Source organism: Zeus faber (assembly GCF_960531495.2).
Source record: "Zeus faber genome assembly, chromosome: 16".
Classification (NCBI taxonomy): Eukaryota; Metazoa; Chordata; class Actinopteri; order Zeiformes; family Zeidae; genus Zeus; species Zeus faber.
In genome coordinates this window covers 2,190,546-2,203,979 of record NC_137202.1, presented here as the reverse complement: position 1 = coordinate 2,203,979, position 13,434 = coordinate 2,190,546, and the positions used below count along the sequence as shown (strand labels likewise).

Below are 13,434 nucleotides of genomic sequence, written 5' to 3'. Positions count from 1 at the left end.
TGATTATAGCAGATTTTTGTTCCTCAATTGTTTTCTATCTCTCAAATAACTTTCAAAACTGAGTTTGATTTCTAAACATTAGAAAAATATCAAAAAGTCGAGGCTACTCCATCCACCAGCATTTGACAGAAAAAGTCACTCACCAAATTGCTGAACTCGCAAAACAGCGCAAACGGTGATCTTATATGCAGATCAAGGTCATCCTTCCATATTCTGTTTGATGTTAAGTCAGAATGTGAAACCGTATTGATAAAATAATGTTATAAACCGTTTCTAGTCTACTTGTTTCAGGACTACATCAGGGATTCATTCTTCAAATTGTTTTGGGTGTTCCAAGTCTTCTTCTCTGGTGGTTAAAAAAAAAGTTGAGCTGACATCACCCCTGAGAAGCCGAAGAAGAAGAGTTCACGTTACTTCCCTAACCAAATGGATAAAATGGAACACCAGAAGCTGTAGATGTTTCACTTCTGCGTGAAAACCATCTCCATGTTGTTATGGATTACGAGAAGAGGGCGACAGAAGCTCTCAAATCATATTGGGGAACTTAATTTGACAAGTGCAATAGATCCAAGTGAGTGGAAGCAACTCGTAATAAACGGCATCTTCCTTGAGGAAGGTGAATGCGAGGACTACAGCGATTCTGAATCTGATGTTGACGTTATCCGGGACTTACAGAAAAACATTTAAGCACTGCATTTGTACCTGTATGATGTATCTCGATACGGAACATTTTCAAGAAAAACTTGAAGAGACGGACGATACCTCTTGTTACAACACAAGGAGCTGATGATGTGATGCCAGATTCCGACCAAGTATTAATGGACAAGATCCTCAAGTTTACCTGCAAATGCGGTCAGAAGCGAAAATAAAAAGGCAGGTGTGGCCAGGAATCATGTTCAAATAAACTGGATCCTGATTTGAATGACGGCAGCCTTAACAGAGCAGGAAAAAGACATGTTGATCATGGGACAGCCACAGTATTCTGCAACTTTTTTTTACTTCCTAAGTTTTTTAGCACTGTACTACAGCTGTTTTCCTTGAAATAAAACTTTTTTTACATTCAAAACGTCATTGTTCAAGCTTCTCTTCTCTCTACACAAGAGCTATGAAAATATTGCCCCATTAAGCAGGAATGGTTTGACACTTGACACATCACCTCCCCCGTCACCTAAGGTTTGTTGGTCCTCCTAGGAGGCATTGTTGGTCCTCCCAGCCGGCATTGTTGGTCCTCCCAGCCATTTGCATTATGGGATAAGTGGCCAAAGAAACTGTGGGTGATCATGGGAGCAATCTCAAATGGGCCACTCTCTTTTATATCATTGCTATAAAACAATAAAAGGCAGCAAATCTGAATTTTTAGAAGTTACAGAATAATAGAGGGGTTATGTTAGTATAGTGAGCCTGAACTTAGGATGAAAAAAAAGAACTGACCTTAATCAAATGATTAACTTGAATTAAACTTATTCCAATACCTTCCATATCAATTAATGATTCAAGCATTATTTCAGTAAAACACATTCAACATTATCTCATTGAAGGAGTGCAGCACTATCCAAATGTAACCATTCAAAGCACTACTTGTGTTTCTAAAGGTATGTTTTGTGCTGCATAAATCTGGAAATGCTTCGAAAACTTTAAAGCCTAGACTTTAAAGCCTTTAAGTTCTCAGAACTTCTGTGTGCAACACCTTAGTCTTTAATAAGCCATAGCTTCTTAAACACATAGCTGGTGTGTGTGTGTGTGTGTGTGTGTGTGTGTGTGTGTGTGTGTATCTGTCATGAAAACATTATCAGAGTTGTGGCCCCTGAGATGGCTGAATCCTTGTGCTTCCCTCCAAACTTCTGTCCACTTTCGGCTGTCAGTCATGCCGCAGGAGCGTCAGTGGATCTCCAGTGGAAAGACATTTCGTTTTCCTCAGCAAGACCTAGTGTAATAAGGACGCAGAGACGTTTTCAGAACCAGTTCTCATACCGAGCACTCACTCTTGGTGCGGTGTGGGGATGGTCTGGGTTGAGCAGCTACACCTGAACCTGGATCTAGGTGATTGGGATCAGAGTGGCTGCATACCTGTTGCTCATTGGTTGGTCTAACGAGCAGCAGGTAAAACCCCTATCCCCATACACACTCAGGATAGGAGCCCTGTCATGACATGTTCTATCTGCTCCTGGTTAATTCCATCTGGCCAACTCCCTACAATAAACTGGTGTTCACAACTCCCTGTCTTCTCTGTCTCTGTGCAGGAGGGCCCTGAAAATGCCACTTGGGTGGTGTGTGGTAGGCGAAACTGCCACACTTCGGTACTCACAAATCCTCCCATTTTCTGTCACAATAACAGTGCTGACTGCTTCTGAAGATGCTGTATTATTGTGTGAAGTCTTGTCATTTACAGTAAATGTTCCAAAATATTTTAAAGTCAAATGCCAAATGCAACTGCAATACGTTGCGGAGTATTGGATTTAAATGGATGGATGGATTCACGAGATACGACCACAATGTACATGAGCACAATATCGAGCCCAGACACATACCCTTAAATGAAAATAAAAGAACAAAACTAGAGAGGAGCCATTTATTGGCATTGAACATTGGAAGACAAAATTTGGGTTGAAAAAAAAACCTGACATTCTATTTGTTACATTTCTCACATTGCCATAAAATCCCCCCTTAAATTTGGAAGGAAACATGAATGTGGAATCAAATGATTTTACAAAATGATCACGATTTATCAGCTGAAATAACTGATTATGTAATAACTGCGACAGCTCCATGTGCAAAGTGATAAAGCGATAACTGCACCGACGCAGAATTGCATATTTAAAAGCTGAACGAGTCACGGGAAACGGCAAGAGAAAATAATTAAGGGGAACAGGAGTCACACACGTGTGCTCACACACACCTTAAGACATCCTATCCATCAAACACCCCCTCTCAAATCACACATGCCCTTTAAACATCTTCTAGAAAATATTGACATCCCCCCACAATAAGAACACACAGCAAACGCCAAACCATGAAGCTCTACCTGATTCACCTCTTTCGCTCTACCTCTTTCACACACACACACACACACACACACACACACACACACACACACACACACACACACACACACACACACACACACACACACACACACACACACACACACACACACACACACACTCTGAGTCAGCAAGGGCATAGAAAAAGGGTGAAGGAGACTTGCATGGTGTGGACACAAACAGGTGTTAGTTTCTTTTTCCATTTACGGGCCCCGGCTGACTCAGGGCCCCCGCTCCCCCTCTGCACCGTCTCACCATGCACTACCTGGCTGCTGTCAGCCCGCTGCCGAGTGGCTGACGGAGTTTATGGCGGACGGATACAGATCAGATGTTGTGAGTGACAGGTAATGGATGAGACTGAGCTCCGTTCAGCTTAGAGTAAGTCAATCAGGCGGTAGACAGGGCTAGTGGGGTCGGGGCATGCATGGAACATATGTGAATGCAAATTCAATTAGAACTCAAAATATATAATTATTGTTAGTTAATAGGTCTTATTTGTAGGGGATACAGGAAAACATTGACACACTTGATAATCACTATTGTTGTGTTGTGTCAACCCTCTCAAAATGACAATTCAGTCTGGTATCTGTTGAACTGGAGGTTGATTGATTCCTCTCTCCTCCCATGTTCTCCTCTATACTTCTTTCCTCCATCCTCCCCTCCTCCTTCTCTTCTATACTCTCCTCACCCCCCCCCCCTTCTCTCTTCCCCTTCTCTCCTCCTCGCCACTTCTTCACTTGAGGGTTGATGTATATTTTTCTCTTCTACTTCCCCCTGCTTTCCCCTTCACAGATCTCCACTCCTTTCCTCTCATCTCTCCTCTCTTCTTCCCTCTCTCGTTTCGGTTCCTCTCCTACCCTGCCCCCCTCCCGGGATGTGGGTAGCAGGGAAACATGGAGGAGAAGCGGTATTTTAATTAACAACCCCTCCCTCTCCTCAGCCCTCCTCAGAATTTGGTCAAAGATTAAAAGTGGTTAGGATTGATTCTGTCCTCCAGCCCTATTAAGCTGCGGCTCCACAATGGCCTAGGAGAGATAGAGAGGTGGGGGTCGGTGGGGGTCGGGCAGAGAGGATGAAGGGATGGGGGTAAATGGGAGATGGGAGGTGGAGCAGCTACCAGGGTCAAAACCTCAATACTAGAGAGGCTGTAATTATTGCATAATCACCTGATCGCAGCTAATCACAATCATTTTTAAATTGTTGAATTGAATAAGAATTTTCCATCCAAATTTCAGGGGAATTTCAAGCATATTTTAGAAACACAACAAATTAAATGGGATTTAGGTTTGTTGACATCTGGGTTGAGGCAATTAATTGTCAACTCAAAATGTTCTGTTTCAATATTCAATTTAAATATTTTCTGACAGCCCTGTATGCTATAGAAATATCTCTAAAGTATATATTATTATTTTTATTATATAATCTGATTTCACATAATAAATATATTATCAGGGAGAAGGAGACAGGAGAAAAGAGAGAAGGGAGAGCTAATGTGAAAGCACAGCTCAAGTGGAAAGATTATTTAAAATCTTACATCAGACTTTAGGATAATGAATAGGAAATGACATACGGCTAATTATTTAAATCGGAGTAATTTCCCTGTCCAAACACCCGATCCATATTACTTTGAGATGCGTATTGGAATTTCAAACAGAAATGAATTGGCTTAATAATTAATAATGAAATAAATTAAATAAATTAATAATTAATGGGCAGACGGAACTTCATGTCGTTACAGAACCTCTGTAGGAGCCACTAGTGGAGGAATTACAGTTATTGCTGCATTTAGGTGTGCTGTTGTATTTAATGCAAATTAAAAACCCATTACAGATTTATAAGAAAGCTAGAAAGGAATATGGCTAAAACACGTGCTGCGCATTCATCAAGAACTATCAAAATAGAAAGTTCAATCTGAACGGGGGAGAGGGGCATGTTTCAATCAGTGTCATTAATAGCAAAAAACTTCAAAATTACTTTTAACTTACAGTGACCAGACGTCCCGGTTATTAGCTGTTTGTCTCAAGTCCCAACAGATATCTGTAAAACACTAAAATGACTCGGATTTCAACACTCACAACCAAAATGTCCCGATTTTCAGCACAATTAACATAATAATAATATTATACTTGTTTTCAGTCCATATACAGGCAAGCAGAAAAGACCATGCACGAAGATCCCACCAGAGAAGTGGGCATCATCATCAAGAGGCCCACTCGTTCGCAGTGAATTGTGTGCTTTCAGGGGTGTCTGGGGATGCAGTGCCGCGACTCCTATAGGCGACTCCACTGTGTGCCTCTCCATTACCTAATTATTGAACAAAACAAAACCGTGCATAACCGGGACAATCTCACTCTCTTATACCCCACCCCACCCCCTGCCAACAGAGTGGTGAGTGTGTGGTACACTCAAGGGTCCCAGTTTCGAGGTTTCAAAATGTGGTCACCCTAATTTAAACATAAAAACCGCATTCAGAAGGGAAAAGGATGGCACGTTACTGAAGGATGTCAAGTCTCCAAACTTCAAAAATGTTATTATTTTTGTTTTCTTGTGCTGCCAGTCAGCAAGAGCACAAGGGGAGGAAGAGCAAGGACCCAGCGGTGGACAATGGCGCACCATCGCATCCACCAGCGCCATCTCTGCCATCCCCAGGAATAAATCTGTTTATGTGTGTAGATGTGGTCCATTAGTTGCATGAGCAGTGTATGATTGGCAAAACGAGTTTGCATACCGCTGCCGCTGGGGGGGATTGTCTCCCAAACCCAACTGTCTTCTCTATAATTCCGGTTCTCGTACCTTCTCGTGTGTCATTCCATCTGTCCCTCTACACTTTGACTTGCTTCACGTCCTTCCTGCCCTCCCTGTATTATTATCATCATCTTATTTTCTTCCTCGGAGGATGTAACCCACATGACAGATAAGCCTCAGTGCATGTGTGTGCTCCCCATCCACATATCCAGTTAAATCATGTCAACAGCCACGCCGTTGCTTCCAAACGGAGATGGAACAGCGGTGACACATTATAGGCCCCTGACGAGGAAACCTCTCTCAGACGTGTCCCCCCGTATTAGATGATGCATTAAATCAAGACTATTAATTAGAGCCGGTGGCCATTTTGATCTCAGCGCCTGCGACAATCACAGTTAAAAGGAAAGACCGGGCCAAAATCCCTCTGACAGACGCAATTGCCCAGAAATCAAGTCTTTATAAGCAATCACGGAATCGCAATTTCCATGAAATGCTTTGGCCTCAAGCCCAACCAACGAGCATCAGGTGTGGCTACTTAAGCCACCCCATACCCCCAACACCAAACTGAGGCCAGGAAGAATTCCTGGCTAAACTCTGCGCTGCCTCTCCCCCAGTCCTCCACCGGACCCCCCAGGTGCCGCCGCTGCCAGTCGAGAGGGGGTTGATCTGGCTGCTGGGTGGTCCCGGCAATGCCTGCTGGGCAGAGAAGCTAGCTGCCAGTGGTTACCTGTGGTGGTTGCTGTGCTGCTTCTCCCCCAGTGCCCTGCCAGACCCACCTGAGCATCAGGTGTGGCTACTTAAGCCACCCCATCCACCACAATAATATTTCTAACTCGCCATGAGGAATAGGATGGCTGCCAGCGTTGACATAAGAGATGTGTTTGTAGGGCAGAACATGTGTGTGTGTGTGTGTGTGTCTGTGATTTGATGCGATTCCTCTTTGGTTTGGCATGTGAGGCAGAAGAGGAGATTACTGTACCGCGCTTCTATAATTACCTCTCATCTCTCAGGCTCTGCTCTTAAACAACAGGGAATGCCAAGCTAACATGGACACACACACACACACACACACACACACACGTATACAGAAAGTGAGGAGCACTTGGGCACAGCATTGCACACTGGGAGAGAGAGTTATTTCAAGAGGTTGGTTTCACTTCCAACAAAGGCTGATGGTTGGAGACCACCCACACCACCTTTAAGCAACACAGGTCAGAGTACACACTCGCACAAAACACACACGAACGCTCATGCGCATGTGCACGAGCACGCAGATTGCTTCTAAGTAAGAAGAATGACTCACCTGTACTGTAGCAGTCCTTCCCACACAAAATTCCCCCGAACAGTAAGTCATGCACTGAGCAGTCAGCACACAAATCACACTGTGTTTTCTGTCCATTTGTGTTGGAAGGTTACAACAACATAAACAGGGCTTGCCGAGGAGCGGCTGGCACTCGCTTTCTCGTCTTTAATCCTTCACAGATACACATGTAACTAGGTAGCTGAGATTTTTGCCACAAGAGCCACATCTCCGGTCTTCCTCCCGTCGGAAGGAGACAGAGCCGTGACGGCCGTGCGAGGCATCGGGGCTTCGCGTGTTTTGAAGTCTACCCAGTCTCACAATGATGAGTTAGTCATGCAATTTACTACCTTTCAAAAACCTTTATAAAAGCATGCCTCCTCTCTCCATTTGTTTAACTGTGTTGGGAAAAAAAGTCCCTTTGGACAGCTACAAGTAAAAGGGATTAGCTCGCCCACAACAAAAGAAGGGAGAAAAGAAGGAGGAGAGGGCTCTTCTGATCGAGTGTAGATAATGTACAGGACTCGAGGCCAACCACAATTTGCTACACATGAGGCCACGGACCCTATTTGATAAGAAGGGGTGTCCCGATTTCCAATGCAAAAATGAGCGTTCGATTTCGAATTTCGAAATCACAAGCAGGTTTGCGATTCTCCCGGTATTTTTGTGGGTACTATTGTGCGACATTGATCTTGACCTCAAAGACAAAATAAATGTCATCTCTAATGTAACATTATCTGAAAATAAACTGTGTTCTGTAACGCTGAAGCGAAGCTTTTGGGGGGGGGGGGGGGGGGGGTGAAGCGCGAGTTGCAGGTGCCGGATTTCGGAGCTTGTGCGTTCTAATAATTTCATTTAAAGAAAAAGTGTGCCCCGATTCCATAAATATATTTTAGATATATTTTACAATATGTCCATTTGATTTTTCCACTTAAGAGGGCAGAACAAAGACCGGCAGCTTGTGAGAAGTACCGGTACGCACCGGTACACGCTCCATTAGAGTTGCTGGATTGATTTGGATTGTTATATCAAGGATAAGATAATAATGTTAAACGGAACATGATGCTGTGATATGATGAGTAGAATGAGGGAAAAAGTCCGTGTTTATACATTTTTTACAACAAAGCCCGCTAATTTTAGACGATTAATGCCTTGCCAATTGCCAGGAGAAATGCCGTTTTTTTTCCCCTGGTGTGTCACGTTCAACGTCGCGAATACGTCGGAAAAGGGGTGTGTCATGGTTCCAGTGTGATTGGGAACAAAACCGTAGAGGAGGAAAAAAAAGAAAAAATCTCTAACTTCTGATTTTGGATTCTAAATGGGATATAAAATGATTGAATGATACACAAATTTTCTTGTCTATTAACGCACCAACGTCCGGAACTCCAAAGCACGTCGCGCCGGTAACATTGCCAAAATTTGCGGGTCCACCTGGGACTCATGTTCACATCAGAGCCGATTGGAGGTGGAGCAGATTAATACCCGTCTCTATTGCAAGGTCATTTGATCCAGGACTGAGACCCGGGTTTTTCCTTTCCCACTGATGAGAAATGCCGGGAAAGGGGTATTAGAGAAGAACATACAGAGTGGATACAGATGTGGAGGAGAAGCGTCACTTGCAGTAGTGTTGATCTGGCTCCCAGGCATTTCATTTATCTATTAAATTGTATGAAATATTTTGTTTATATTTATTCCACTACAAAAAATAACATTATTTATTATGATTTAATGTGACTGTGTAATGTGACTCCAAGTTACTTATTGAGAAACAAGTGTTTGCTGTCAGTGCTCAAAAAAATACATATGTTTCCATTGAAAAATCTATATGAATAGTGACCTTTAAATCGAAGGTCAAATGGATTTGGAGAATCGAGAAGGCATGACAGTGAAACCAGGATCCTAACAGTCATCATTGTATATTCTCTACTGGTGCTCACCTCTTGTAGATGAAACAATGGTGAAAAGTTGAACTATAAATAATTTTGCTGGGGACCCCCTGGAACCTCTTGGACGACCTCCTGGGGGTCCCCGGCCCTCTCGTTGAGAACCACTGCGTCTCAGTTTCCTCCATCATCACCTTTAGAGTTACAATCAGCCTCAGGTTTTTTTAACGACAAAGTCGTGGGGTCGCACCATGACGAAGACCAGGCTTCAAAAGAGGAAGAGTGGAGGTTCTCCAAAGTGTTTTGCAGCCAGTGCAAACTGGCTCATTTCACGTATTCAACCGCCTTGCAATTACCAGTGTTGTAATTTACCACCTGGCAAGTACTATCCCATTTTTTTAGGACTTTTAAGCACAACAAACTCTGGCCATTTTGTTGGCTGCCGGGGACGGTAAAACCTCTACAGCTCTGCACGATAACTAGCGACATAAAGCACTGGACCTCCAACAATAGGCACTAGGGGAACAGGAGTGATGCTGCTCTGGTGTCTAACACCCCCACATACCTACCCACACACACACACACACACACACACACACACACACACACACACACACACTCTCTCTCAAGCACACAAACCTTTATATTTGCAATGAGATGAACAGAGGAGCATTTGAGTAAACAGTCTTACAAAAACAATCAAACAGGTAAAGACTTGTTGAGTGCAAATACAAACTGCACGTGTTGCATTAGAACAGGTAATCGGATCCCGAAGTGCGCACACACACACTCTCTCTCTCTCTCTCTCTCTCTCTCTCTCTCTCTCTCTCTCTCTCTCTCTCTCTCTCTCTCTCTCTCTGAGACATTTGAACTGGGAACTTGCTTAATCTTAATTTGAGATGCATTCAATTTGCAACAAAGAGCCGCTTAGCTGCTAATGCATGGCCTAGTGGAAATGAGATTAGATTGGCTCTGCAGAGCCCCGGGCACACAGCTGTCTGGACAGACAGAACCTCTTTCCACAGGCCTGAAATGTGTTCCGGCATGAGCGCAAGCCTTTTATCCAGCCGGCCTAACAGCCTGACTGCGCAGCGAGAGGCCAGTTATCTAATATCACAATACATCAAACTCCCAGGGTTTCTGCCTGGAATGCAAGGGATCACAAAGAAAAGTGTTGACACATGTGCTGGGCTGCATGGTATTGATTGTTTGTTTGTCAACACAATTGACTAGTGGATGCAGCAAGTTGCTCATTCACTCACTCTCTAATTTACTCTTCTAGACAATGAGATAGTCAAAAATAAGAAGAAAGCACATACTGTATATCTGACAATAGACTACAGAGAGATTCTCACCTTAGATATTCTAGTGACATTGATGGATTGATCCTGTATTTAATCAGCCTGGGCAAATTGAGAGCAAGCACTTTTTTCTACACACACACACACACACACACACACACACACACAAAACACGTGAAAAACATTTATACAGAGCACTGAAATGTATGGAATAATTAAAAGGTTCAACCCATTTAAACCCAGAGACGAACAGAGAGGGACGCACGCAAATATCCGACGGCACGGGGCAAGTGCCAAACCAATCTGAACGAAATTATGAACACGTCGGCCAAGAAAAAGCCAGACAACCCAAGCAACGACAACGGTCTTAATAGTGCCTCAACTCCTGAAAACCAAACGGAAGCCACTTCGGCGCGTTTCAGAGCGACAACGATGTGGTCTCCCAAAGATGAGCCAAGTCAGCGGGAGCTTTTAAGCATTCAATGCCAATTACGCACCACAGCGCACATGCAACACATGCGATTAAAGATGCAATATGCCCGTCGGTCCAAGAGTATCCATGCACGCTGCTCTCCAAAGTCCAGCACAGGGACTGTTCTTGGACAACAGGTATTTTAAGACAAACAGGTTTCTGCACGGATGCATATTGGATCTTTAGATGGATTAATAAAAATAAAAATAAAAACACTTTGTCGGGGCTGGAGCTGCCCGTCCACTCACCGGTCAGCTGGTCGTAGGATCCGTCCAGCTCTCTGGACTCCGACAGGCTCTGCTCACGGTTCTTCGCCTTCATGTTCCCCTTGCTCTGGATTGCTCAACTATGGAGACTGAAATGTCTGCACAAAAACACGGATTTGTATTTTTTTTTTTAATTTATTTATTTATGTTTGTTTGTTTGTTTATTTATTTATTTATGTTTGGCTAGTAGTGCCGCTAACAGGAACTATCAGGCTGCCATTTGTAGAGAATGAAATACAATTTAAAAAGTCAGTCTTCCAAGGTTTGAAGGCAGGTTTTTCATCTCTCGGTGCGTCTCCTCCTGCGCTCCCTCCAAGTGACCGAAGCGCGCGTGGTTCGCAGCTCTCCTCCACCCCGCGCGCACGCACGCACGCGCATGCACGCATTCGCACGCACGCACGCACTCGCACGTGCGCGCGCATGGATCACGGAACTTTCACTCAAAGGAGGAAAAAAAACACAACGTGAAACCTGTCTAGTGTATTTGCATGTGTAATCCAGAAACGTAATTGACATTTAAACATCATTTTTCTCATGGCGTGCACGAACCATTATCTTAGTTGATTAATTCATTCATTCATTCATTCATTCAATCATTCAATCATTCATTCAATCATTCAATCAATCATTCAATCATTCAATCATTCATTCAATCATTCATTCAATCATTCAATCATTCATTCAATCATTCAATCATTCAATCATTCATTCAATCATTCATTCATTCGTTCGTTCATAATTTGAAAGAATTTTGAATTTGAAATGTATCCCACATTTGATACTGGAAGTTGGCACTTTAGCAGGCATTTAATAAGAAACAGCCATTGATGTGCTCCCCTATGCTGTTTCCATTGTTGGTGGCGTGGTCCGCCACAAAGAAGTGAAATCCAGCTGCTATGAATATGAAAAAGCAGCATAGATAGTTGTGGTGAGCGTTGATATGCATGAACATTCCCAAAGAAGAACAAAAAATATCCCCACCACTTCAAGTGACTTCAAAAATCCCGAAATCAATTGATCAGAAGACAGCATACTTTTTTAGAAAAGCAAGTGAGAGTCTCAGAACGACGAAGGTGAGGGCAAACCCGAATGCTGGGAAAAAAACACATTTGAATGGAATTCTGGGACTTGTAGAGAAATCCACTTTAAGCCTCCAACTCAGTCATCCATACCCAGTCAGGATAATGTGCCTCAGTCGGAGCTCCGTGTTGAGGTGCGTAACAGAGACACACTGATTCTGCCAGGCAGAGGTTCTGACTATGTCTGATCTATAAATACTCTCGCGGTCTCCGTCTTCCCTCCTCCACCCCGGGTTTCTACTCTCTTACTCAGTCTGTCATCAAACCCCCACAACCCTTCTTTCCCTTTCTTTTCTCCTTTTGGATTTCCAACTATGATATTTCGTCAAAATCTGTTTTCTTTCTCCATTCTTTTATTTTCCCATTTTCATTTATATATCCATTCAGCTAGCCCTGCATCGCCCCTCTCTCACATCCCTCATGTCCAACCATCCAGACTTCCATCCATCCTTCTATCCACCCATCCCTCCCTCCACCCATCCCTGTTAGCTCTCTAACAGTAACAAATCAACGAGGTGGTTTGGTTCTTTTTGGCTTGCCATTCCCTGACTCTAGTTAAAGATGCCATTCTCTTTATCCCCTGAGAAGGAAGGGTATGAAATGCATTGCATAAGGTACTAGACCCTCTGTCTCTCTCTCCATCAGCCCTCTGCTCAATTATATGTCCAGCTCTCTGAGGAAATCAATTGACAGTGGAATCAGGACAGAGGTCACATTGAGGTTGCCTGAACCTTTTGCCTTGACAGGATGGAAAGGCATCATTATCCTTCTAGCACTCATCTTTATAGGATTATCTGTCCAATTATCACTATCACTACACGCTGCCGGGTATTCATCTTGGTGATTTTACCAACAGTGGTATAACAATTTTATTTGGTCGATATCCATTCAATCTACTATGAGTTGTCGATAACCGCCCTCCCCGAATGATCCACTCGTCTTTGACTACTTTTTTAAAAGCCATACACTGTGTCTCCAAAAGACTCATAGTTATTTGTTTTGGTTCTGGTGTAATGAAGTGGAAAAGTTCTCATGTCTGACCCGGTGTTCAGACATGAAGGTGACGCTAACGACTAGCACGGCTCTTTTCATTCTCAATGAAAGCGAGGAAATTGGGGTAACAGATGTGTAGATTAAATAAAAAAATAATTCTACCTTGCCAGGTCACCGTCCACCAAAAGCCACTGACGCTGACTCAGACCAATCAGCGGCAACAGGCTGATCAACTGAGTCAGAACAGCTGCGCCGGTACAGGACAAAGCGAACGCTGTAGCCCACAGACCCCGGCTTAACCATGCCCTCTCATCTGCTACATACCCAGACGGCCCGACTTTGGCCAGGGAGCCA

General features: G+C 43.6%; 1 protein-coding gene across 1 annotated transcript in view; it reads right to left on the bottom strand.

The window, feature by feature from the left end:
• LOC307241976 (A-type potassium channel modulatory protein KCNIP2) overlaps window positions 1-11,063 on the bottom strand; it is a gene marked incomplete at its 5' end in the record, with an annotated part of 193,848 nt that extends 182,785 nt beyond the window's left edge. The window contains one exon of the mRNA XM_080016274.1: window positions 10,991-11,063. Coding sequence (XP_079872400.1) covers window positions 10,991-11,063 — 73 coding nt within the window. The remainder of the gene's footprint in view (window positions 1-10,990) is intronic.
• Between the last annotated feature and the right edge of the window lie 2,371 nt (window positions 11,064-13,434).